General features: G+C 42.8%; 2 protein-coding genes across 6 annotated transcripts; one reads left to right on the top strand and one right to left on the bottom strand.

Annotated features, from left to right (window-relative positions):
* LOC107325161 (uncharacterized) lies at positions 1 to 8,694 on the bottom strand. The gene is made up of 6 exons (XM_085536471.1): positions 8,623 to 8,694; positions 8,105 to 8,140; positions 5,772 to 5,913; positions 3,984 to 4,133; positions 2,664 to 3,891; positions 1 to 1,754 (listed from the first exon to the last, which is right to left on the bottom strand). The coding sequence occupies exons 1-6, from the start codon at positions 8,692 to 8,694 to the stop codon at positions 1,709 to 1,711; spliced, it is 1,674 nt and encodes a 557-aa protein (XP_085392597.1). The 3' UTR covers positions 1 to 1,708.
* Positions 3,302 to 26,630, top strand: ZFX (zinc finger protein X-linked). 5 transcript variants are annotated; one of them, XM_015885629.3, is made up of 8 exons: positions 3,302 to 3,367; positions 8,844 to 8,932; positions 9,370 to 9,936; positions 18,207 to 18,356; positions 18,552 to 18,695; positions 18,787 to 18,921; positions 21,272 to 21,412; positions 22,786 to 26,630. In XM_015885629.3, the coding sequence occupies exons 2-8, from the start codon at positions 8,872 to 8,874 to the stop codon at positions 23,970 to 23,972; spliced, it is 2,385 nt and encodes a 794-aa protein (XP_015741115.1). In that variant the 5' UTR covers positions 3,302 to 3,367; positions 8,844 to 8,871; the 3' UTR covers positions 23,973 to 26,630. The 5 variants fall into 5 exon arrangements, with proteins under 5 accessions (XP_015741115.1, XP_015741121.1, XP_015741129.1 ...); XM_015885635.3 differs by having other exon boundaries at positions 3,302 to 3,461; XM_015885643.3 differs by lacking the exon at positions 18,207 to 18,356.

Genomic DNA, 26,630 nt, shown 5'->3' with positions numbered 1-26,630 from the left:
TGAGACTGAAAATGGCTTTTTACTAATTTCTGGAATTTATAAATTATCAGTGACATGGATGCAAGCATTAACAGCCATAGCAACTTCCAGCCACACCAGTTTTTCATGACATACAGAGCTGGTAGTATGCACATTTACTCCTTTTGAGAAAACCCAGGTGGAACCTGAGCAAAACAGCACAATGAACAACATAATAATTAAGTCTCCAAGTAAGAAATTACTACCGTGTAGCTTTGGAATTAACCCAGTGATGACCAAGTTTGAGTAGAATTCAAAAGGATATTTCAGCAAAAGCCACAAGCTCAACTGGTGAGCACAAAGTCTGATATAGCAAGGTTACCTACTGATGAGCGACAGACACTAAAACAAGTTTTAGGGAAAACTAAAGACACGCTGGACCACAGGTAAAATGAGAATCAAAAGGTAAGGGCTCTGTTTGTAGGCTGCAGAACAACTGGGCTACAAACTAACATAGAAGCTATCATCTGTATCTGTATCAAATCTAACCCAATCTCACCTCTGATAGAGGCCTGAAATCCTATTGTTTATGATGTATTTCTTATCGTTTGCCTACTGCACTCCAAAAAGTGCAAGTTACATAAACATTTATGCAAATACATTATGGTTTTACAAAGTGGAGCAAGCACTCTTATCTACAGTTTTCAAGCATGTTTCTGCTCTTGGACTCCCTCATCACACATGAGAGAAGAAACAGCTGTGAATATCAGTTGTGAACATGGCTTCTTTTCTGTCAGCTCAAGAAATGGGAGTTCCCCATTCCTGATCTTGCCAAGCACACAGGCTGACATCAGAAACATTAATAGCTGGGGAAAACATTTAGGTGATGAATAGATCAGGACAAAGTCTCTCCTTAGAGGTGAAATGGCCATATGCTGACAGTGTGAATAACCAAGCACGGTCAGAAAAAAAGGTTGATATTCATATTTTCACAAGTCATCTGGAGATATGTCTTCCAATGGCATCAGCTTTTTTGACACCTCTCCTTTCAATGACCTAATATTTGGATGCGCTGAATATTTGAGGGTAATGTGTCACATATTCTGGACTTCTGTGCCTCAGCTGAATGAGCAATTTGTATGTTCTCAGAACTAACCAGTTTGTGGGATGCCCTGCCATTCATTATAATTTTCTATGCGCTTTGAATTTGTGGGGAAAGAAAAAAAAAGCTTCAAAAGCATAGAAGCATGAAAATGGAAGGTACTTCTGCAGAGCATCCGGTCCAACTCCCGCTCAGAGCAGGGTCTCAAACTACAGCAGGCTGCTTGAGGCTTTGTGCAGTTCTGTTCCGAGCATCTCCAAAGATGAGAGAATCAACAGTTTGATTCACTTTAAGGTATTTTTTTCCCTTCTTATATTTCAATTTGTGCCACTGCCTCTCACTCTGACACTGAACACCAATGAGTGTTGTCTTCAGTCCCCTCATGAGTATTTATACACAGGTAAAATCCCCAAGCCTTCTTTTCTTCAGCCTGAACAGTTCCAGCTCTTTCAGTCTCTTCTCATATATCAAATGCTCCGGTACCTTGACCATTTTAGTGGCCTAGCTTCTATGAAATACGGTATAATAAAAGTCATTAGAGGCATGACCCAGCCACAGAACTTACCAACGCACATGTGAAAAACAATAAATACTTTTTACCTTTCTAAGAAATGTCTATATGAGATCTGACTTGCTGTTGATTATGAATCAGTGAACATCTTTCTCTGCTCTTGCTTCCTTGGCCTCTTTCATCCTAAAAAGAATATTAACTTATTTTACATTTATATCATACTTACGGTGAAGACTAACAATTCAATTTAAGGTAAATATTTTAGAAACCTGTCCTGCAATACAAGGTTGTGCTGATTCTATGAAAGCTTAATTAAAACTCTGGTGAAGCGAATCACAAGAAATTTGCTTCTGAAGCGTAATGACTTCTCCTCTGCTCACAGTACCACGGTCAGGGTACACGTTTGCCACATAAGAATTTCACAAGCAATCCCAAATTACTTCCAAAGCCCGTGTGTTAGGATGGGAAAGACTACAGCACAAAAGTACAGCTGAGTCAATGTTGAGCCCAAAGCATAAACATACCCAACAAAAACATTGTGTGTGCGCTGCTCATGGCCAGATAAGTCACACTTGCATCAGTTGATAAGCGTGACAGCCAATTTACTTCCAGTTTACTTCAGTGGTGAGAATAGCATAAGAAGCAGTCTCCTCAAGCCCTGATCACATAATGACATGAATTTACTTCCTTGTTGCCATGAGGCTGCTTATGGCGTGTAACTTCTGATAGCCTGAACACTCTAGGCTGCACTTCTCATGGATCAACAGTGACTGTTTTCTTGAAAAGCAAAAGAAAATCTGATCAACTTTTAGGACAAGGATCAGAAAACACTGCCAGCCAAGCACGCTGTTTTTGGCATAATATTCCTCCAAATGTTCTGCAGTCTACAAAGGAAGACCCCTTCCCTATTTTCTGTTTCCCCCATTTCTGTCTCCTTGCATAAGCACTGCTGGGCCTAGGAACCACAGCTGCCTTTTACGTAAGTGCCAGTAGCTCTAGGGTTAGCACCATCCCCGCTGCATGCGGGAGCCCCTTTCCTCACTGAAATCTGGGGCCTTTCTGATTAATTGTTGTTATTACTGCTAGCAATACCTGCCAGGTGCAACCGCACCCGGTGACACAAGGCCACCACAGGACCCCGGCCACCTAACACCCATCGCTCCATCTCGGCGCCCCAAAATCCCCACACATCCGCACCCCGGGACGCCTCGGCCAGGCCGACTGCGGAGCTGGGCCTGTCGGGCCGCGCCACAACAAGGCCGGGCCGGGCCGGGCCGCGGGCCTGCACCGCGGGATAGCGGCCTTAGGGCGGGGGAGGCTCCAGTATGTTGGGGCCGGGTCGGGAGGGGGTCCCCGGGACCGTAGCTCCGCTGCGGGAGCGCAAACGGAGCCCCGAGCGGCGCTTGGCGGCCGAGCGGCGGCGGAGGCGGCGGCAGGAGGAGCCGCGGGGAGCCCAGCGCCGCCGCGCCGCGCCTCCCCCTCCCGCCGCCACCGCCGCCGCCGCCACCCTTTCCCGCGCCGCGCCCGGCACAGGCCCCGGCGGACGGCTGGCCCGAGACGGCGGGCAGCGGCGGCGGCGCGCTCCCTTCCGCCTTTTCCTGGGTCTCTCTCGGGCAGTGACGTGACGTGCTGACGGCGGGCCCGGCCCGGGGAGCTTGGCCGCTTCCACTCAGCTCCGAGCTCGGCCCCTCCCTCCCCTCCCGCCCGCCCGCCCCGCCGCAGCCGCCGCCGCGCTCGGCCCAGTCGCGCTGAGAGAGGCCGCGCCGAGCCGAGCGCCGCCGCCCGCCACCCGCACGGTAAGCAGCCCGGGAGCGGGCCCCGCCGCCCGGCCCGGCCCGGGCCTTCCCCTGCCCGCAGCAGGCCGCGGCGCAGGCCCCGAGGAGGCCGCAGGTAGGCCGCGCCAGGGCTCCGGCACCACAGCGGGCCGCACCGCTCGGGACGGCGTTTTCCGCGCGCCCGGGGCGGCCCCGGACGGCGGAGACGGCGGCGGGAGGGGGGCGGGAGCCGAGGGGGGAGGTTGCGGGCCCGAGGGGAGGCGGGCGAGGTCGGTGCCAGGCCCCGGGCCCGGCCGAAGGGGGTTCGGAGAGTGTGTGGAGGAGGAGACAAAATGGCGGCGCGCGGGGGGGGGAGGCGGAGGGCGCCGGGCGCCATCTTGAATTAATCGTTCGCCATAGTCTGCGCCTCAGCGCGGCCCGGCCGGGCCGGAGGGGGGAGCCCCTGGCCCCGCTCTGCTCTGCGCGGCGCCGGGCCGCGGGTTCCGCAGAGGGACGGCCTGCCCACCCCGCCGCTCCCCCGCCTCTCCCTCCTCCCCGCCCGGCAGCTCAGCGAGTCGCGGGGAAGCCCGACGCTTTCCGGCCCGCGGCCTGGGCCGGGCGGGGTTTGGCGCGGCCGGCTCGGCGGTGGGAGGTTTGCCCTCAGCGTCCTGCCCCGCCGCCAGCGAGGAGCCAGGTGAGGAGGCGCAGTGTGCCCGGCCCTGTGGGCCCTCCTCGGTTGTGGCCTCTTCTCCTCCGAGCTGACCGTCCCCTCTGCTGCACAGGTCTCCAGCACAGTGGAAAGTAGTTTCTGAGGGACGCCCAGGACCGGTTATATCCTTAACGTAGATTTTGATGAGCGTTAGCTTAGGTGTCGCCCGGTGCTCAAAACCTCTGTGAAATCACAGAATCACAGAATGACCCGGGTTGGAAGGGACCTCAAGGATCATGTAGTTCCAGCCCCCCTGGACAAGGCCTCTTTTGTAACCAGTTTCTGCAAATACTCACATCCCTGAACTACAACAAAGAGAAAAAGACTTGTTTTTTGGTTTTTTTTTTTTTTTTGGTTTTTTTTTTTTTACCGTGCCACAATGAAAACAGCAGTGCTGATTCTCCTGCCAAAACTGAGGGAGATGCATGAAGAAATAAACAGCAAAATGATTACACTGTCATCTTTGTAACATTGTTTTTATTCCATTTAATCACCTCGTTTTGGTTGGGGGTTATATCCAAGATAAGGATTAGGTGCTGCAGGAGTCTCGTTTTTAACCTTTGGTGTGTGTGATTGAGAGCACGTGTGCACATGGCATTCTCTGTAAATGGGTCACGTAGGGAGAGTTCTGATGCCGCAGCAGCGGTGTAGGCTGAACCCATGGTGGTCTCATGCCACCACAAAGCTTCGGACAGCTCAGGGCTCCGCTCCAGTTGGGCCATGTGAGGCCTGCTGGTTTTTTAATGTGTTGTAGCAAAGCATGATGGGGACGTGGTTGTGGTTGTACTCAAGTATTTTTAGTGTGGGCTGGGGCTTTTGGACAAGAATGGGAAATGTTGCTGTTCTTGGCTTTATTCTGGGATGAGAGTTTCACAACGTGGGTATTTGGTTCTTTTTTTCCTCTCATCCTGGATGAACAGATAAACTGTTCTTTCCTTAGGAGTACACAAAAGAGTAGTTTGTATATTTCTTTATACTAAGGATGGCTTTTCCAATGTCTCCCCCCCACACACCCCACCTTTTTTTTCCCCTCTAGTTTCCCGCTCCCTATTTTTTAGCTCCAATACTGTCCATTTTGCTGCATATTAAAGGTCTTTATAGAGTTAATTTCTTGCAAGTAACTATTTTTAAAGTTGCCCTCTCTCTTGCCAGCTTGGTCATTTCTTAGTTCACCTTGATTACCTCGCTAGGCTTATTAAGTCAAGGCTTTTATTTGTGGCAAAGCTATTTTATGTCTGCATTGCTTTTCTAGACTGATTGTATATTCAGGAGGAGTTGTATGGAAAAGGCTGTATTTTGTTTGCAGAATTCATTTTATTGCTTACAGCTTCATAGTGTTCATTCCACAAATGCGTTTATTACTATTTGTCCTTTCACTTGAAAATATTGCCTCGATATTCATAAAACCAAAACCAGGCAAATCTCTGAACAAATACATAAGAGTCAATTTGTAAGAAATCCCTGCCTTTACAGGTCAAATTAGGTGTTTTTAGGGTTGTGTTAGTTCTAAATCTACATAACAACACACCCCAAACAAGTAAAAGGTGCATGCGTTTAGTTCATTGTAGAGATGGAAACCCACTGCTTAGGTACCTGGGCTTTTCCCATTCTAGTTAGAAAAGCAGATCCCAAATCACTGCACTTTGAGCAAAGAGCCCTATAGATTCAGCCATTGAGAAGGACCAGGTGTTCTCTCTCTGGGCACCTGCTTCTCTTGGAGAGTTTTGGTTCCCAAACCAGAACTGGAAATGCCTTCTGTCTGCTTCACTGCCAGAGCCCGCTCCTGAGGTAAGTGTTGCTGGAACGTTTTGAAGAGCTGAGAGGAGTTTCTGCCCTTCTTGAAACCTTGCAGGATGAGCTGCTGGAATTGCTTCTTAGCCTTAAGATAGAGTTTAGGGCAATTACCGAGGAATGCAAAGGTATTTCGGTGTGGTGTGCTCGCATTGAGGTGCTTTGGTATTTCTCACGTCATACAAGAGAGGTCTCACCACAGAGTCACCACTGGGTGCAGAACCACCTTCCTTTGTGTGGTGAACCTAGGAGGGCTGCGCTGCTCCACTGATCAGATGAAGAGCAAACAGGAAGAAGCTCAGCATTTTTTCATGCGCTGCTTAGAAAGTTACACCCTGAAGTGCTTTCAGGATACTTTTAGGCTTCCCCCCCCCCCCCCCCCCCATCTGTAAATAAATGCCTGGATGATGTTTGGGCTGCAGAGTTTGAATTAGGCGCCTTTAATGTATTAAACAGTTTACTTAAATCCTGTTTTAGATGCCTGACTTCTCTTTTGATCCTTTACCAGCAGCACACGTTTCTGTTTGTGACTGGGAGTCTGTGCCTACTGGAGCACTTTGGAAGCCTCTATGGCCCTGCACAGCTGTAGGGTTTTGTGTACATGGGTTTGCTGGCTGGAGCTGGGTACAGAGTTCGTTGTGGGAAACCATATGTAGGAAGAGATTGAGATAAAATGCTTCTTTTCCTTCTTTGGATACCAAAGCATAGATGTGTGTCCTTTTAAAGACTAAGTCTTGAAAACTCAGTTGCCTGGGAAGCTTCTCCATTAGGTTTGTGTAGAACGTGGGCCTTTATTTTGCAGTGTTATGCCCCTGTAGGTAAAAAGAGCTGGCTAATACAGAAGAGGCTGTGCTAGTACGCAGAGTATGCAGTTGAAGGTTTGCACAGGTGGCTGTGTCTTTGCAAAATTACATCACGGTGAACACCACAGAGACTTGCTGGTTTTAGCAGCTGTCACTGGGGATGTGGGCAGCAGTGGTAGAGAAGCGGTGTTGGGTATGCTCTGAAAGCTGGGATGTGGTGGTGGTCTCCAAGTGGAAGAGCACAGACAGTTGGAAGGTGGAGAGCATCACTTACAGAGACGGTGAAGGATGTGGGGAAAGGACAGGATAGGGAAAGTAGGAGTGCGTGAGTCATAAGCAGTGGGAATTTGTGGTGGTCGGGTGGGTGGCGAAAGCAGGAAATAGACAAAACGGATGCCAGTTCCTCCAGTGACTGGTGGTGAACTGACACTTCAAGCTGGTTGGGTTCCAGTTTATCAGAGGGCAGCATGAATGGTAATAAAGCCCTCACAAGCATAATCGTAAACAGTGTCTTGGCTTTTCTCTGAAACCTGGACATGATCACTAGCTTCTGATGGGCATTGGAAGGAGGCCTTGAGTTCTCACCAACCCTTAACACCTCTGCCTCCTGCTCAGAGAATCTCTAGAAAGCTGATATAGTTTTGCTACAAATTTATGTGTAGCAGGGTTTTGTGTGAGCTATGGGAGCGTACTATAGTTGTAAACTGCAAAGAGTAAGTGAGCAGATGAGTGAGTAATGGACAATGTAAATACTAAGATGCTAGAAGTTAGAGTTCAACAAGAATAAGAACTGAAAACAACACTAAAGATGGCTGTGTGTATGGGAGAAATTTGTAGCAAGTTCGCTGGCCGTGTTCTGATAGAAGTATACAAATTTGGGCAGGAATAAATCTTCAGTATTGATTGCATGAAACTTTGTTTCTGTTCTTGTTTCTCTGGCCCAGCAGAAGTTGATCACATCAGTCAGACTGTTTGCTACAAATGGCTGTTGCAACTTTTGTGTTTTTATCCTCATAAAGACTCACGTAAATGTTAGTTGACACAATTTTGTAAAGATGATGATTCTTATGGAAACCTTGGGCAAAATCTTAATGTTTTTTTCGAGGCCTGTTTGAAGGTAGCAGCAAAGCTGGGGGATTCCTGTCACTGAAAAGTGGCTGGGGGGTGGGAGAACTGCTGAAGTCTGTGTTGTCCACTTGTATGGAAATATTAGGCAGCGTTCTGCTGCCTCTTGCTGGCTCAGTGCTTATGAAGCTAGTTGTCTTTAAGTGGAAGTTTATGTTAGATCGTATTTTACCCAACTAGGTTTGCCTTATCCTTATTACAATGCTTATATGCAAAGAGAAAAACACAGAGTAGGGTTTTGGATCTAGTTAATGTAGTTAGAATTTTGACTTTGGGTGCCGAGTGGCTCTTTTGCTAAGAGTGAAAGTGTTACATGTTGAAGAAAAGATGACATTCTGTTGACAGACTTACTGTGACTTTTGGCAATTTTGGAGAACCGGTGATATTCTAAATTGAAAAGCAGATTGGTACATTGTGGTGTGGCGTGTGCATTCTAAATATTCATGCATCTGAAGTTTGAAAACCCCTGGAGTTATACTCTGGGTACAGTTCACATTGTAGTCAGTTCCTGAAATGAACTAAGAGGAGTAACTTTCTCTTGGCTATCATATACTCTTTCCAGTGTATGAAAGGGGATGAGGTGGAGGTGAAGTGTTTCAAATTGCTAGCTACCTACCTTTAACTTCATCTTATTGACCTTTCCTGATTTAGGAACATTGTATCCCCTGCCACCCCACAAAAAAAACCAAAAAAACCAAACCCACTTGAATGTGGACTTGCCCAGGCTTTGTCTTCTTGTTGTTGTTAATAAGGTAATAAGGAAATCATCATATTTACGTATCACTTTATCACGGCTTTTTCTGTTCTCTCTGTATTTCTGGGTTATTGACGAATGGCCTGGGATAGTCAAGAGATTGGCCTCCTCATACTGAGTCGTGAATGTATGGTGTTTTGGAGTAGTAGTTCTCGAATGCCAAGTAAATGTACTCTGAGTGATACATGGGCTGTCTTCAGGTCAACAGATGTTCTCTGTTCAGTTTCATGTGCCCATAATTTCAGTATTTCCTGTGATCAATGTTGCACAGGCAGAGACAACCTTCTTACCATAATGCTTATAACTTACATAACCTTTCTTCTTTGCCTTCTACAGACACTGTGACTGATGAGAGTTAAAGGCCATGGATGAAGATGGGCTTGAATTGCAGCCGCATGAGCCAAATGCATTTTTTGATCCAACAGGTCTGTCGGGAGATAATACATAAATAAGAATGTACACACCAGATGCTGTTGACTGCTTTTAGTTCATGCTGTCTTTGCTTAAAGGTGCTATGCTTCATCAGTGCTTTTGTAAAGGGTCATCTCTTCACATTTTCATCAGCTTTTGTTACTCAAAGCAGTACAGATGAGCTACTCTTCTGTGAAGCAATAGTTATTTGGACTGGGGGAGATCCTAAAAGCTGGTAACCTGTTCATCTTAGTTGTGTTACCACCTACTGAGGATTTGTTTTATCAGCTCCCGTATATCCGTCTGCCTGTTTTAATTGCTTATAAGCTACTACGATGGTTTTGCTAAATGGCTACATAGTATCAAAGCTGAAGCAGAATAGAAGTGATTTCAATATTAACTGCTTCATCTGAGTTAGTTTTACATCGTAAATGTTAATTGTATTTTTCAGGAGCTGATGCCACACATATGGACGGAGATCAGATTGTTGTGGAAGTACAGGAAACAGTGTTTGTTTCAGATGTAGTCGACTCAGATATAACTGTGCATAATTTTGTTCCTGACGATCCAGATTCTGTAGTAATCCAAGATGTCATTGAGGATGTTGTCATTGAGGATGTTCAGTGCCCAGATATTATGGAAGAGCCAGACGTATCTGAAACTGTCATTATTCCTGAACAAGTGCTGGACACAGACGTGGCTGAAGAGGTTTCTTTGGCTCATTGCACTGTCCCAGATGATGTTTTGGCTTCAGACATAACAGCAGAAGCAATGTCTATACCAGAACATGTACTGACGAGCGAGTCAATGCATGTACCTGAAGTTGGACATGTAGAACATGTAGTTCATGATAACGTTGAAGAAGCAGATATTGTCACCGATACTCTGGGAACAGATGTTGTTTCTGAAGAAGTCTTGGTGGCAGACTGTGCATCGGAAGCAGTGATCGATGCCAACGGGATCCCTGTGGAACATCAAGACGAGAAGGGCAACTGTGAAGATTACCTGATGATTTCTCGTAAGTGTCTTGGTAAAGCCATCAACACTTTTATGATATGAGCTTGGGTGATACTCAAAATGTGTGAATGAAAGCTTACAACAGAGTCAAAATCGTTTTTTCTATATTATTGAAAGAAATGCAGGTCTCACTAACGTGATTAAATTGAGGTATCTTTGAGAATGCCTACCAGCTAAAACATTGGGTGAAATTAATGGAGAGAACTACTGGCAAATGTATGACTGGTTACAGATATGAGCAATAGAGTAAGAATTCCAGTAAGCTGTATGTCGTGTGCTTAGTAAGCAGTAAAAGAAAATAAATGTGACATTGTTGGGAAAACCACTTATGTACCGGTTACGAAGGTTACTGCCGAGTCAATAAGAAAACCTAAAGCTTATTAAATGGAAAAGGGGGAGTCAGAAAAGTGATTCTTGGAAGCCTGAAACACCAATTTATCCTTGTCTTTTATTTTTGTGAAGGCCTCTCCTTCCTCTCCATTTACAGTTAGATACAAACAGCAGCATCTTTTTCTTTGCTTTTTAGGATGTGGTCTTTATTAAGCAGGGGACAGAGCTGCTAATTAAAAGAGCTCATAGCTGAGAAGCAGTTGTGAATATCTTAGTCTTTGGTAGAACAGTGGCACGATGCGTTTGATTCACATTTCAGAAGGCTTAGAAAGTGGGCAAACACATCGTGTTATCCATCCTTTTTCAACTGAGGATATCCATTAGTGTGAAGTAGAGCCTGTTCCAAGTATGTTACTTGTTGCAGTGTTCACTTAGTGCAGCACCTGGGAACATCAAGCTGTCACTACTGAATGTGTTTTTCATAGAAATAGAAAAAGCTTTGTTAGGCTGATACGTTTAATTGCAACTCCAGGCACTTCACTTTTGTCCAGCATTCAATAACATGTTGATGAAGCATGCTTTTTGCCCTCCTTCAGTTACCTTTTTTTCCCTTGTTTTTCTTTTGCTTTGGCTGCTTCCTTTGAAATGTATGATAATTTGTTTTAATTTTGTATTCTGTGCTTTTGGATTTTAATGTTGCTTCTCCTTGCCTAAGATCACTGCATTTCTTAATTTATCATCTCTTGAGTTCCTTGAGTAACCTTGTGCTGCCATGTTTTGAGTTTATATGAAGTGCTGTTAACTCTGTTATGTGGGAAAACAAATGGGATAATGCAATATGTGAATAACACAAGGTATTGTAAAATTAATCTGCAGGAACTGAAGTGGAGAGAGAGAAGGGATCAGGAATGCTGCTCCTTGCAATATTGTGTATCCAAACTGATAATTCTCTCTGTACAATACCCTGCATTTCAATGAAGCTTTCCAATTCTCGTCCCCACTTTGGTCAGATGAAATCAAGCTTAAATCCTTCTGCACCTGCAGCATAGTTAGGAAACAAAGTGGATAACCCACTGATGGAACTGAGACCTGGCTGTAAGGGCCCTGCTGGTGGTCGTTATGTGTTTCGTATCCTCTGCTGTAGTTCTTCCAAATGCTGTCACACCTGCTTCTCTGCTCACCCTTCCCCTGCAGGTTGGCATCCTGCAGCTTGGACAGCTGTGAAACCTCTGAGGCTGCAAGCACAGCAACACTTGGCATACCTTGTCTGCATTCATTTAGGGGGGAGGGGTGGATAGAGTAGTCTCCCATTCAGCTTTTCTGGTGTAGTTATATAGAGGTTGAGGACTGAGAGTGTTCCTTGATGCCATGTCGTGTGATCCCTAAAATACCCAACCAGCTGGGAAGCCTGTTAGATGTAGGTGCCTTCAGCAGTTGGTACCTGACAGAAAACAGGAATCTGATTGTTGTGCTGGGATAGTCATAGTTTTTTAGTCATATGTTTCTCCATATGTATTTCTATGCTTTGATACTTTATTTAGCATTAAATTCCCCTTTATTGTCTTTCAAAGTAGTTTCTTTACATTCAGAACCTTAAATAAGGCAGCATTTAAAACATTTGTTTTTATTACCAAGCACGAATCTTCTTTATTTGCATTTAAAATGTTAAATATGTACGACTGCTCATTTTAAAGGGAAGTTCCCTATTACCACCTACTGTGTTTAAAGCCTGCAGAACGAGTTCTTCTGGTTGCAAAGTCAGAGGCTAGTGCTTTCCCATCAAGTAAAGGCAATCTTCCCAAATAGTCTCTTCGTTGTGTGGAAAACATTATCTGAATTCATTTCCTTTCCTTTTCTTCTTTTGCATCAGCGGTTGTGTGTGTTTATTCATTTTTTCTGTCGACTGTCTCAGTTGTTCAGCCATAGGTGGCTTTTAGAAGGAAGTCAAATCAACTCTGGTTTTTATTTATTCATCTTCACCTGTAAGTTCATGCTTGATTTTGGCAAACCTTCTTGAGCTGCTGGGGTGGATGCTGGAATACCATTTTGTCAGCCGTTACAACAGCCAAGCGTGGCTGCTTCCCAGAGCTGGGAGGTAGTTCTTGTTAGGGATGGTTTTACTCATCTTCTTTTCTCTGGCTGCTTGTAAGGCAGGCAGTGATGCTTTGGGTTCTTTCTGTGGCCATAGGTTTTGCAGTCAGTGTTGTTGACAGCAGGTCATAGACCCGACCTTTTTGCTATCTTTTTCCTGTCTTTTGGCTTTCTTCAAATGTTTGCATTATTGTTCCTGATGAACTGAGCCTACACACATTTTTTTCAAAGAAGATAATTTCTTCACTTCTATCTTGAAAATACTGGTTTCAGAATGACTAATACGTGTGTACATTAATGTTGCATCTCTGCCTTTTTTCTTGGTTTCACACTGTTTGGTATCTTAAGTGAGTGTAATCTCTGTGGGTTCCATTGTGTGACTTTCCTTCAATAAACTGTTTTTCATTTCCAAGATAATGTTCCTTGGCACAGCCTCTGTTATCACTTGCTCATTGTTATACTCACCTTTTTTTCTTGGATGCTTTGCCCTCAAGCCTGTTTTGGTCTGTAGTAGATTTGGGACGCAGGAGGGCTGAGTCAGGTATATGTTCATTCATCAGAGAATGCAAACTGCTACTAATTAGTATCACAGAATCACAGTCACAGAATGACCCGGGTTGGAAGGGACCTCAAGGATCATGTAGTTCCAACCCCCCTGCCTGGCAGGGCCACCAAACATACACCTTTACTAGATCAGGTTGCCCAGGGCCCCGTCCAACCTGGTCTTGAACACCTCCAAGGACGGGGCATCCACAACCTCCCTGGGCAGCCTGTTCCAGGGCCTAACCACTCTCCTAGTGAAGAACTTCCCCCTAACATCCAACCTAACTCTTCCCTCTTTTAACTTAAAACCATTTCCCCGTGTCCTGCTATTGTCAGCCCTTTTGAAGAGTTTACTGCCCTCCTGGGAGTAAGTTCCCTTCAGGTATTGAAAGGCTGCAATGAGGTCAGCCCGCAACCTTCTCTTCTCCAGGCTGAACAAGACCAAAGCTTGAAAAGGACTCAGGGAGGTTTGAAAGTCAGTTCTTTCATGTAAGGCTTAGCCCATAAAGTTTGATCAGGAAAGGATTGATTGTGTTCTGACTCACACCCATCCACGTTGTTCGGTAGCAATTCTGAAGGCCTTTAAAATCATCTCTCCCCATGTAAAACAGTAATGGTGAGATAGGTGGGAGTTAGCAAAACCAAAAAAAACCAGCACTTGCTGGCAAAGGAGAGTTGTACTGTATTAAGGAAATCGAGGTTTTTGCTTGTTTGATTTTATTTATTTATATTTAACAATTTGGCAAAGTAAGATGCTTGAACTAGTTCCAAACGACAAAGACATTGTACTCTGGTGTTCTTGTATTTAATTGCAATAAAAACAGCGAGGCACTGAGTAAGGAGCTTTGATCAGAGGAGTGTGGGGAGAAGGAAGGGTCACCTTGCAGAGGTTAATTGGACTTTTAGAAAGTTAAGTCATGTATCTAAATGTCAGGTCCATGTCCTGTGACCAAGTTAGGTGCATCATTGCACGCTGTATCTGAACTAATGCATTTCATCACAGGAGTCAGAATCCAGGATGCTCAAGGAGATACAGTAATGACTGTGACATTTCCTAGGTTTGGGGGAAGCACATCTGTTCTCATCCATGGATAACATGATTAGGTTGAAAGGAATGGATCTTATATACAGAGCCATAATGTTCGTGCTTTCACTGGTGCGATACCATAGTTGTCTTGTGCCATACAGTTGACATCTAATCAAGGAAACAGAATCTTTTGGTTTGCTTTTCTGGTGTAGGTAGTATAAATGGGTACCCCCCTCCTCACCTTTGTTTAGGCTGCCCAGGGAGGTGGTGGAGTCTCCTTCTCTGGAGATATTCAAGACCCGCCTGGACGCCTACCTGTGTGACGTGGTGTAGGGAGCCTGCTTTGGCAGGGGGGTTGGACTCGATGATCTCTAGAGGTCCCTTCCAACCCCTACAATTCTGTGATTCTGTTTTTCTCTCGAGGCTCTTAAAGTTGCAGAAACTTTTTCCTTTCTGTGGGGTAGAACTTGTTGCCTTGTGCTTTGCTCGGCCTTCAGCAGGGCCCCAGCAGTTGTTGCAGATGGGCTGCTCAGGAGGTCACCGTGAGAGTGAGGGAGAGTTTCCTCTGTTCACGTGTTGCCTCGGTGCTCTCTCTGTTTTGTGGTCTGGGGAGCAGAACCAGAAGGGTGAGTGAGAGTTAGATGCTGAGGAAATGCTCCTTGATGGCTGCCCTGAGGGGACGTTCAGACTCTTAAGCGAATGCTATTGCTCATGTGTAATGGCAAGGCATTGAAATGAAAATGGAGCACATTTCTCTTTTCCCACAGGTTAGGGAACCTACTTTGCCATTAAAGGAATAATTGGATGGTAAAAAAAAAAAAAGTGGGCTAGGAATTCTTTGTTATCAAGCGAGGTACAAGTGAAATGCTTGTACCACACATAACTGAGTGGTCTGTCTGGGGAATGCAGCACGCTTTTGATTATTTCACAAGAAGCAAGAGAGTCAACTGTGTCCTTTGTGATTTTGAATAGGTAAATAGTTTGTTTTGTGTATTGGAAATATCACTAATCGTATTTTTTTTCTAGTGTGTGACTCCAGTTTAGTAACAACCTACTGTGTCTACTTGAAAAGAAACGGTCTCTTTATAAGCTAAACTGATGATTTTCAGTCAGATGGGTTTTTCTGTGTGTGTTCTGTAATTTCAAAGAGGAAGATGTACGTGGGATCCTTTAATGGACTGTGAGTTTGAATGAAAAATGTGAACGTCATTGGAGCTCCAGTTTTTTAACGTTGATCAGTCAACTAGTTATGAATATGAATAATGTTCTGATTGTGTGCTGAGATAGGTGGCAAATGTAAAAACACAAGGAAAGCGTCAAATAGAAATCAAATTTCATAAATGCTACCAGAACGTTAAGGAATCGGTATAGTTTAATGCTTATGTATATCCATAGAACAAAGTACTGTGAAAGTGGTGCTTAGTGTGATAGATAACCCCTTCTCTTTTGCCTTGTTTCTCTCTTTCTGTCTTCTATTCCTTTTTCTTTCCATGGCCCTTTTCTTCATGTTCCCTGTTTGTTACTATACTGCAGATGCTACTACTTTTTCAGGTTCTTCAAGGACTTAGTTTTTCATTTCTTATCGTCTGTTGGAGTGATTATTTTTTTTCCCTTTCGTATGAGAAAAGTTGGCATAGTACTTCTACAAATCAATTCCATTACGTTTGAATGGTGCTGTTAAACAATACTTTGATTGAGAGACCAGGGAATATTCGGCATGGAGAAGACTGAGGGGATCTTATCGATGCTTATCAATATCTGATGGACGGATGTTAAGAGAGTGGGGCCGAGCTTTTTTTCAGTGGTGCCTGGTGACATTAAATGGGCAATGGGCACAAACTGGAATGCAAAGTTCTGTCTGAACGTGAAGAAGAACTTCTTTACTGTGTGAGTGACAGAGCACTGGAACAGGCTGCCCGGGGAGGTGGCGGAGTCTCCTCTGGAGTGCTCCAGTACTGCCTGGACACTTTCCTGTGCAAGCTGCTGTAAGGAACCTGCTTTAGCAGGGGGCTGCACTGGGTGACCTCCAGAGGTCCCTTCCAACCCATACAGTTTTGTGGTTTTAAAAATACTGTTGGATATGGAGCGAAGTCAGGGATAAACAAACAAGAAATTGGGTAGGGAACTTTATTTTAATCATGTTGTTGAAACGTGCTTTTGAACCTTGGAGAATTTACTTCAAAGAATAAACAGAGTATATTTTTATAATCTGGAATTCTTCTGTTGTATCAATGTTATGAGCAGATACTTCTATATGTATTCTGTTTTTGTTGAAGGAAACCAACCTGTTGTGTACAGTGCATGTAGGTTTTTCTCTTTAATTGCTTCAGCCATAATTTTCCTTCCCTGAGTCTATTCCAACATCAGTTGAACTTGGCGGCAGACCTCCCCTTTGGCTTCAGTGGTGTAAAATCAGTCTACGCTGATTTGAAAGCCTTCCAAGTACACGTGTGTGACACTGGTAACAGCCAAGTTAAAGGAGAGCAACTACACATATCTAATAGGAACCAAAGCAAGTCTTTTTGTCAGAGTTCCAGTGAAGTTTGATGTTTCGTGTGTATACCAAAGAATTTATAGAAATCTACTCAGTGACCAAGTGCATGTACTGTAGAGCTACGTTTTTAATGTGATTCAAAACAACATCTTAAGGTTTTACTTCTGAAGTGCTTTGGGGTTCAGTTTTGGAGGATGTTAAGCTGTCCCTTGCCATCAGTTGTTTAAATACTGCTACTTAGGAAGGAACTGTAGAACTGTCACAGATCCTGAACTTGGAATAAGAGTCTTAAGAATTTTTTTCTGCTGTTGTTCTTGTGAGGAGAGAGAAGCTAATTTATTTTCATGATCATTAATGCATTTAACTTTATCCCTATTTCTTTTTGAGTAATGGTGCTGTGTTGAGGGCTCATTCTTATATACTGTCATGTTTGATGCACAAGACAGAATGCATGCTACTTTTATCTAACGTAAAAGCCAATTAATTCATTCACTTCCTCTCAGGAGAACAACAGTAATGATCTTCTGAGCCTAAGTTTTTTATTTTAAGTAGATCTTCAAGTAGGGAGAAGATTTGCAGTCACTGAGTAGTAAAGTTGTGATGTAGTTATGAGGGTAGTTTTGTGTGTGCCAGTGAAACGAGCATGCTGTATTAAAGTACTTAAGTGCTAAGCATGGTAGCTAAAAATGCTGCAGCAGTTGCTGGACAGTTCTTACGCTTCTTTTTAGTGTATGTCTTACACCTTCATGTTATGAATCAAAGCTACAGTTGGCTCTGAGGGAGCTAAATCTGCCTTTAAACGTAGTTGAGAGTGAACTCACCAATTTCAAAGGCATGTTGTCACATGAAGAATTCTTAAATAATCTCAGATCTGTGAGAAAGTTGCGGAGCTTTTGGAACTGGAAGATCATGCAGAGGTTTTGAAATACTGGATTGCATTTTGTTAACGCATATTTAGCATTTTTTTCTTGAACACCCATGCTTGGTACAGTAAGATGGTGTGTGTGTGCGCATGTGCCTGTGTAGAGTGCGTCTTAAAAATCAGAAACGTGTTCCTTAGAAAACTGGCTGCTTGCCATGTTTGTGTGGGAGGCCTGGGCAAGTTATGGCAGTTCATGCTGGAGCTGGGTGTCAGCTCACTTCTGGGAGGGAGAGAAGAAAATGTGAGATGATAATCAGGAGTGTCGATAGGACCACAGTATAAAATCCAGCGCAGGTCCCTCTGGTAATGGTGCTGTGAGTTGGATAGGTGCTGCAGTGTGAGGGCGGTGCTTTGAAACTGAGTGGATGAGAAAAGGTGTTGCAGAAGAAGCATTAATAACACCACCTTGCAAGAAACCAGACTGAACTGGCAGTAGTGCCACTTGCATTAGGGAGAGTCAAGCAGTAGATAATGCTTTGGAAAAGAAATGGTTAACAGTTTATTAGACGCAAAGGAGAAAACAGCTGAAACTGAGAATAAGTAAAATTACACCACAGAGTAAGTACTAACCTGCTGTTCCTTGCTACCACCATCTTGCTGCAGACCACAGTTTCATAGTAGTGTTGCCTGGTGTGGTGCTTATGCTTCTTGGCATGCAACACACTTGCACTTTCCCCTTAACTAGAAGATATGGCTTGAATTTATTTGTTTACTGACATTGATTTCAAGGATGTGAAAAAGAATTATGTATGGGTAGGTTATTTTTCACAATGTAATTTTAAACCGCTTCCAAATTTGAGAAATAAATTTTTTCATAAGTCTGTCTGTATATGGCTGGATAATTTTAATAACTTGTTTTTGTAGTGGATGATGCTGGTAAGATAGAACATGAAGGTTCTGCTGAAATTACCATGGAAGCAGAGTCAGAAAGTGGATCTTGTAAAGTGGATGGCATTTGTCCAGAAGTCATCAAGGTCTATATATTCAAAGCAGACCCTGGAGAAGATGATTTAGGTAAAACATGCTCATTTTAGAATACTCCAACCTGACATGTGAAATTTTGCATTATTAGAGACGGTTTCTCTCAAGTCAGCTGTAAGGAGCTGTGGGTCTAAATGTGAAAGAGTTGCAAACTTTCAGTTTTCTGCAGTTTAGAATAGAATTTGAACAAAATGTATTAAAATATTTTGTCCTGGTCTTCCTGATTAGGGGGCACAGTAGACGTTGTGGAGAGCGAGCCAGAAAATGATCATGCAGTTGGCTTACTTGATCAAAATAGCAGTATTCGTATTCCAAGGGAGAAAATGGTTTACATGACCGTAAATGATTCTCAGCACGAAGACGAAGATTTAAGTAAGTAGGTGGCTTTCATTTGGGAACAGGGATTTTCACTTTCAGCAGTACAGTTCATATTAATTTTTTTCTTGATTTCTGTTTCTCTTAGATGTTGCAGAAATAGCCGATGAGGTTTATATGGAAGTGATAGTAGGAGAGGAAGATGCAGCAGTCACCCACGAACAGCAAATTGATGACAATGAGATTAAAACTTTCATGCCAATAGCATGGGCAGCAGCTTATGGTAAGTAATATTCACTGAATTCTTCTTGGTGACACTACGAGAAAGTACTGGGTTGGTTTTTGGAGGGCAGTGGAGCATCTGTGCTTTTGTACCTGTTTTAGTCTAGGAATTGTTTCTGAGCATAATGAGGCTTAAGATTAAAAAGAGAAGAAGAGAGGAGCTGTGAAACAGGCTTCTTTCTGTTCCTGTTTTATCAGACCTTTTCCTTCATGTTGTCATGATGTGGAACGGGAAGTGCAGAACCTTTCAGTCAAAAAATTGCATCTCAAGTACATTTGTCTGTCACAATTTTAGTATACATTGATTGGGAACAGGACTCTGTGTCTTTTTATTTGGGAAGAAAAAAGCAGATGGAAATATGTGGCATTCAGTGTAACCATGAAGAGCATCGCTGACCTTTAGCTTGGTTTAAGTGTTTTCTGGAAGGAACTTATAAATATGTGATTTCACAAAAGGAAATAACTAATTAATAAAAAAGATACTGGAGGGATACATCACAGAGACGTGAGAATATTTATTGAACATTAGTATCTGAGCACCAGCTGGTGCTTAAACCGATCTCCAAAACTCACATAGGCTGGTAGAGTAAAATCTCATCTTAGAAATTTTGCCTTATTGCTCTCATCCTCCTCCTGAATGTACTTGGAGTAAATGAAGGAGAAGAAATACCAGAGTAGAGGACAAAACTTAGGTCATGTGTCTGCATGATGTGAATTTTGGTGATGGTGTCAGTAAACCACTGACAGGGAAGTGCTGAGAATGCAACACAGGGCTGGAATCGTGGATGTAAGTCAAGTGAGGGCAAGATTTTGGGGAGCAGTGTGTGGTGGAAAGTGGTTAGGAGGTGGATGGTAACGCACCCAGAGCCTTGCCTTTGGCTGAATGTTGTTGAGCATAGTTTCAGTGCAGAGGAAAGGACAGAAGTCAGGTTGAGTGGGAATTCAAAATGAAGTTAAGTGAACTCAAGAACGGTTGTAGGCGGAATGTTCAGTGATTGAGGAGAACTAGGAAAAAATTGAGCAGACTGCTAAGAACACAGAGGTAGAATTTGAAGTGGAGTTAAGAACATAAGAAACAGTAGAGTGAGTGTGTCATCAGTGGTAAGCAACCCGACATTCAACTTGAGAGCTGGTGGGGAAGGGAAGAAATAATGAAGCATGAAGGCATGAGAATGGCTGAGGTTTGTCATTTGCGCTTTGCAGAGCTCTTCTCTACTTCAAGAGGTATTAAAAGTAGACAACAAATGGGATCTTACAGTGGCAAACCTGTTTCGTTGCTGTATCATAGCAGAGCCCCATTCTTCTATGTATTGTATTCCAAAAGCTCCACACTTTTATCCTAGTATTAGAAAATGTTTAAGGCTTTCTTTTCTTTTTTTTTTTTTTTTTTTGGTGTGTGTTACCATCTAGAAGGACTCTTTATACAAGAAGGATTCTTTATACACCTACTGCAAACTGTACTGTCTGTGTGTAAGATGTGAAACTTTTTTGTTTTCAATGCTTACATCATTTGCCATGTTTGCTGTTCAACACTTGAGCTAGCAGATAGATAAGAATCTTCAGGCTCTGCCCATGGCTGTTACTGGTTTTGATTCTCTTTGCATTCAAGCATGAAATTACATTCACAGCACTCTAATGAAGAGAAGAGCTATTGAGCATCTTATGCTGTCTCCCACTTTAGTCTTTCTGTCTTGTTTGTGTGCTGTTCTTTTAAACACAAAGGTCTGTGAAGCAAAGGTGGTTTTCTCTGTGTTACACATGCTTTCTGTTCCCTGTAGGAATAGATAAATAATAAATACAGAGGAGTGCAAAGAACTTGCAGTGTAATTTGTGTGTGAGTTTATGGGCTGTTTAGAACAACTGACTGATCACAGTTTTGAAACATAGTTTGGGAGCTTTAGTGAGGCAAATTCAGATGCCCAGAAGTGAATGAGAGCACCTGTGGATGTATTTCAGGGCTGTTGAAGACCATCAGGTGCAATAAACACTGTGACCTGTTCATATTTACTGATGTTAAACATCTGGGGTGTAATTAGTAGCCAAAGAAATGCAAAAAGTGTGCACTTAAACTCTTTGCAAAGTGGAAAGCCTTTCGTTCACTCCTATAAGTTGTGTACTGTAAAATTAGTTTTATGGAGCCAAGGCTTCCAGCTTGATACTGTAGTACAAAGCACAGTTCATCAGCTACATACAGAGCAGTTTTTTAACTCATCCTGTATGTTAGAATGGTTTAATTAAATGTCAAAACAATCGTTTATCCTTTTCTTTTTTGTAAGTAGCATTATAGAGTGTGTTGCTCAAATAATCTGTGGTGTGGTGACAAGAGGTAACCTTTAAACTTGCTTTATTAGGTAATAATAATGATGGCATTGAAAGTCGGAATGGCACTGCAAGTGCTCTTTTGCACATAGATGAGTCAGCGGGACTTGGGAGACTGGCAAAGCAAAAACCAAAGAAGAAAAGGAGACCTGAGTCCAGGCAGTATCAAACAGGTGAGTTATGGCTCTCTGCGTGCTTGTCCGTAAACAAATGCTTTGCTGATAGGATGTTTAATGCCATTTACAATGAATACTTGGAAAGTTGTTTTGTTGGAAACACTTCTAGATCATGGAAGTATGCATATTTTCTTCTGAAGGTTTTCAATAAAACAGTATCATAGCAAAAGGTTAAAAAAAAGAAAAGAAATAGATGAACTTAACTTGCCGTACTGATAGAAATATGTGCCACATGTATAGAAAGTAACTTGTTTGTAAAGATAAGGTTAGATTGATAAACAGTACTAAGTAATAGTACTTTTAAAAAACCTTTTTGTCTTCGTTGAAATTGTACAGAACAATACAGTTTGTTACATCAGCTCAGCTAGTAACTGGTAAATATGAGCGTTGTATTTTTTTAGTGGATAGCTTTAATAAATGCCCTTTTTAAACTGTGAAATAAATTGCCTCAGTGTTCATTCCAGTGTTCTTACTTGCATCTGTAAGAACAAATACACTATTTTGGTGTTATTTGGTTTCTGCTACTGCTGTGTTACATTTTGAAGGGTTTCTTTGGTCTGATAAAGTTGAAAAGGCACACAGCTTTTCTTTTGTAGCCCTGCCTTGAATTATCCGAAAAGTTTCTTTCCAAACCATGACTTAACCGTAGGAGTTCTGTTTTGTCTAGCTCTGACTAAGTAAACCCAGCAAGTCTTAATTTTCAAGTTGGCTTTTTCTATTTTCAGCTATGTATTCGGTTCTCTTAAAACACTGTTGAATAAGAGAGCTTTTTAGCGTGCCTAGACAAATTTGGTAGAAGCAAATCAGGCTGATGGATCAGAGCAAACAAGTTCCAAAGCTTTGAGGTGTCTGTGTGTGAAATGTGTTCTCATTGATCCCTGCTTGGTACCTCTTCAGATCATAACTGACAGATGGCATGAGAAGGAGGTGTTAGTTTGGGACATGGATTGTAGTCAGTGATAGGTGGCTGAACAGCCAAACCTGCAGATTCATGGAAGGTCAAAGATGGTGGTGTGATAAGCTCACTGTGTGATGCTGAATGAGCTGCCTGCTGCTCTTTGCAATGGTATTGGCTTTTGTGTGTGTTCAGTGCATGACCTCACAATTACCTGAGCTGAAAATCGGTCGGATGATGCTTTGGTTGTCTCCATCTGAGATCAGTATTTCCTTTCTCCTGATGATGATAATAGATGAAAATACTAATTCTCTCCAATTCTTCTACTTAGCCCAGTAACAAGCTTGGTAATTGCATAGCAAAGCATGTGTGCCTGACTCGATCTTATTTAGCGATTCAGCTTAGCGTTAAGGTTGAAAGAAAAGAATGGACTGAAGTATAGAGTTGTTGAAAGGGTTTCTCTGTTGTTTTTCAGCAATAATCATTGGGCCCGATGGTCATCCACTGACAGTCTATCCCTGCATGATTTGTGGAAAGAAATTTAAATCTAGAGGTTTCTTGAAAAGGCACATGAAAAACCACCCGGAGCACCTTCTTACTAAGAAAAAGTACAGATGCACAGACTGCGATTACACTACGAATAAGAAAATAAGTTTACATAACCACTTGGAGAGTCATAAGCTGACCAACAAAACAGAAAAGCTTATTGAGCGTGATGAGTGTGGGAAAAGCTTCTCTCACACGGGAGCGTTATTTGCGCACAAGATGGTGCACAGGGACAAAGGAGTGAATAAAATGCACAAGTGCAAATTCTGCGACTATGAGACAGCAGAACAAGGATTGCTAAGTCATCACCTTTTAGCTGTCCACAGCAAGAACTTTCCTCATATTTGTGTGGAGTGTGGCAAGGGATTTCGTCATCCGTCGGAGCTGAAGAAGCACATGCGAATCCACACTGGTGAGAAACCATACCAGTGCCAATATTGTGAATACCGATCTGCCGACTCTTCTAACTTGAAAACTCACGTAAAGACTAAACATAGCAAGGAAACGTCGTCCAAGTGTGATATTTGTTTCCAGACTTTTTCAGATACCAAAGAGCTACAGCAGCATACGCTTATGCATCAAGAAAGCAAAACACATCAGTGTTTGCATTGTGACCATAAGAGCTCAAACTCGAGTGATCTGAAACGACATATAATTTCAGTCCACACAAAAGACTATCCCCATAAGTGTGATATGTGTGATAAAGGCTTTCACCGGCCTTCGGAACTGAAAAAACACGTGGCGGCTCACAAGGGTAAAAAATTACACCAATGCAGACATTGTGACTTTAAGATTGCAGATCCGTTTATTCTGAGTCGCCACATACTCTCAGTTCACACAAAGGATCTTCCATTCAGGTGCAAGAGATGTAGGAAGGGCTTTAGGCAACAAAACGAGCTGAAAAAACACATGAAAACACACAGTGGCAGGAAAGTGTATCAATGCGAGTACTGTGAGTATAGCACTACAGACGCCTCAGGCTTCAAACGGCATGTTATTTCCATTCATACAAAAGACTACCCTCACCGATGTGAGTATTGCAAGAAAGGTTTCCGAAGGCCTTCAGAGAAGAACCAGCACATTATGCGGCATCATAAAGATGTTGGGCTGCCTTAAAGTCTCTTTCACAGACTTACGGCTGGAATTGCAAAGGAATTTTGCCTTTCGGGCAGTTAGCTTATTTTAAAGCCAATCACCTGCGATCACACACACAGACACAGACACACACACACAGGAGAGAAAAAAGAAAAACCAACAAAAAAATACCCCCATACTGTGCATTTGATTTGTTGCTGTATAAAAATAGGATTATTGCTTCTAGTTGACTTTTATACCTTTTGTTCAATAGCGTGTTCTGAATTCTATTCAGTTTGTTTAATAAATGAAGAAAAGATGGCAACAATAAAGTTGCATTTAATAAAGTAAACCCTGTCTCTTAATGAATTTTTCAACCGTAATAGCTTAAGTATATTTATCTTACTGACCTCGTTGATACTCACAGTGTCCATGTTAATGCAGTTTTGTTGTGAGTTTTAAAACTATGAAATTTCTCTTGCTGAAATTGTCAGAGGTGTGTATGAAATGGGGAATTGTAACGCTAAAGTCACTAGGGCCCACCTGATTGTCTTGTTCTGACTATACAGACTTTGTGGCAAGTTAACTGTGTTACCTTTAAGGAGTTACACGTCAGACGTTATTGCGGGAAAGCTTCTGCATTTTAATTCAGGTTTCAAAGATGAAATTTTAAAATGGTTTGGGGCATTTTTATTATTTTTTAATCGCATTTAAAAGTACGCTCAAACATGCTTGTTGTTCTGTGCTTCTTTGTCTCGGAAAGGTTTGCGTGTTATAGAGGAGTTGGATTTTACTTTCAGTTTACTGCCGGCTTGGTATTGGAAACATGAAATACTGTTGTTCTGTTTGCAAAGTTGATAGGTCGCAACTGTCTGTATGTGCTGATAAATGTACCTCCGCTGTAATGGCTTTATGTATGTTAGCATTTCTTTGGAGGAACGGTGCGCTGTTTGAGTCACGTTTCTATTCTGAGATGACTTAAGAATAAAATTTAAGACCAAGAGGTGCCTTGATTTTGGAAATGAGATGCTGACATTGAGAGCTTCAGAGGGGTCGGAACGGGGCAGTTGCGTTCATAAGGAGTAGAGGTGTTTTTGTGTAGCTGTCCTTCATCAGAACAATAACTTAGGGCAGTAGCAGAACTGTTTCTAAATGGAATGTTTTTCCTGAGCCATCAGCAGCTGTGTTGAGCTGCTGTTTATTAATGAGTACGGCATCCAGAAATCAACCCAGTTCTTGTAGTCTGTTTATAAACAGCTGGGAGAACATTACAATTATTATATGCAATTTTGCCACCTGAAGACTATTACAAAGTACTGCTGTATCATTTGCTAATTGCAGAGTAAATAAATGTACAAAGTGTGAAGTCATGTACGTTAACAACAACCGCTGGGCAAAAATAGAAAAAAGGATTTAATTATAAGCCAGATTTTAGGGCCCAGGCCCGCTCCCCTTTCTCAGATCCCCCCTGAAGCTGCCAGCTGGCTGTGCATTGCAGAATTTGGACCCAATTTGGATAGATTTGGAACTAACCGTTCACTAACTAATGGGTTCAGGGCCCGTCCCAGTGCTTTCCCTTGTTTGTAGGCAGGCGAGTGTCCTGTTAAACAGGAATTTCAGTAACCATTTCGAGTTTGGGGCCATAAAGGGACAAAGGTTTCCTCTCAGATGTGCACCTTCTAAACGATCTGTATTAGGTTTTGTTACCGAATCCTTGTGTTTCACCGTAAGCTTCAGTACTTGTGTCTGTTTCGCTGGTTCAGGAGAGCCTAAAGCCACGTCCCTGCCTTGTACAACGCTGCTGCTTTGGATGCTGCCTACCAGTGCCCCCCGGGCTTGTGCCGCGTGTAGCCCCGCCAGCGGCTGCCCGTCACCCTTTGGTGCGTGGTGCTGCTCTGCGCCTTGGCTGAAAGCCGCGCTGCAGTCAGTGGATGTTCTGTGTGGCCGTAGCTGTCCGCCTGTCGCCCACGGGTTGCCAAATGAAATGTGTTAAAACACACCGGAGGTTCTCCACGCGCGTCTCTTTACAGAGAGTCCCCTTCTTTGGCTTCCCCCCTCCTCGTACGTTCAGGCATTTTCTCACTGGAAACCTGAGAAGTGTACAAAATGTGCATAAATTCCCATAGGATTTTAGCCATTTTTGACTTGATTTTTTTTAAATAAGCTGAAAGACAAAGAACACAATTTTACACATTTGTTTTCCTCTTATGTAGCCTGGAATCATACTCACACCTTTATTCTTTTTTTTTTTTTTTTTTTTTTTTAAGCACAATGTCGAAAGTTTTTTTTCTTAATTTTTTTTTTTTTTTAAATAATTGAGGGTTTTGTCAAGTGGAATTTTGTAAAATGTATTTGTCTGTATAAAGAGCAAATGGAAATATAGTTATTGTTAATGTACTGACATTAGTTACAGGTTAGTTTGAATCCTTAAATAATTTGCTTAGCAAATGCTATGAATGGATGTTTCAGTTTAATGTTTAAAAAAGGTACAGATTTTTACAAGGACATACTATAAATTATTGTTCTGTAGAAAACCCCCCTGTTAAATATTGTATACGTCCTTCCCTTCTGTACACTTTGTAAAAAAGACAAAAGGAAAAAAACGAAGTACATAGAATCATATAGGGATGTGTGACATTATTGTAACTGTGTACTTGATAATAACGTGAAAAAATAAAATTCAAAGTATTTTCCTGTTAA

This window comes from Coturnix japonica, chromosome 1, assembly GCF_054131305.1.
Source record: "Coturnix japonica strain WE chromosome 1, WE-NBRP24, whole genome shotgun sequence".
In the NCBI taxonomy this organism is placed as follows: domain Eukaryota; kingdom Metazoa; phylum Chordata; class Aves; order Galliformes; family Phasianidae; genus Coturnix; species Coturnix japonica.
This window is presented reverse-complemented; position numbering and strand designations above follow the sequence as displayed.

Coding starts and splice junctions, on each gene's coding strand:
- LOC107325161 (XM_085536471.1), bottom strand. CDS start 8,694: ATGTATCACTCAGAGTACATTTACTTGGCATTCGAGAACTACTACTCC. Junction 4,134..5,771: donor AGAAGGCATTTCCAGTTCTG/GTTTGGGAACCA, acceptor GGCGTCCCTCAG/AAACTACTTTCCACTGTGCT. Junction 3,892..3,983: donor GGCGGGGCAGGACGCTGAGG/GCAAACCTCCCA, acceptor CGACTCGCTGAG/CTGCCGGGCGGGGAGGAGGG.
- ZFX (XM_015885629.3), top strand. CDS start 8,872: ATGGATGAAGATGGGCTTGAATTGCAGCCGCATGAGCCAAATGCATTT. Junction 9,937..18,206: donor AGATTACCTGATGATTTCTC/GTAAGTGTCTTG, acceptor TTGTTTTTGTAG/TGGATGATGCTGGTAAGATA. Junction 18,696..18,786: donor GCACGAAGACGAAGATTTAA/GTAAGTAGGTGG, acceptor TGTTTCTCTTAG/ATGTTGCAGAAATAGCCGAT.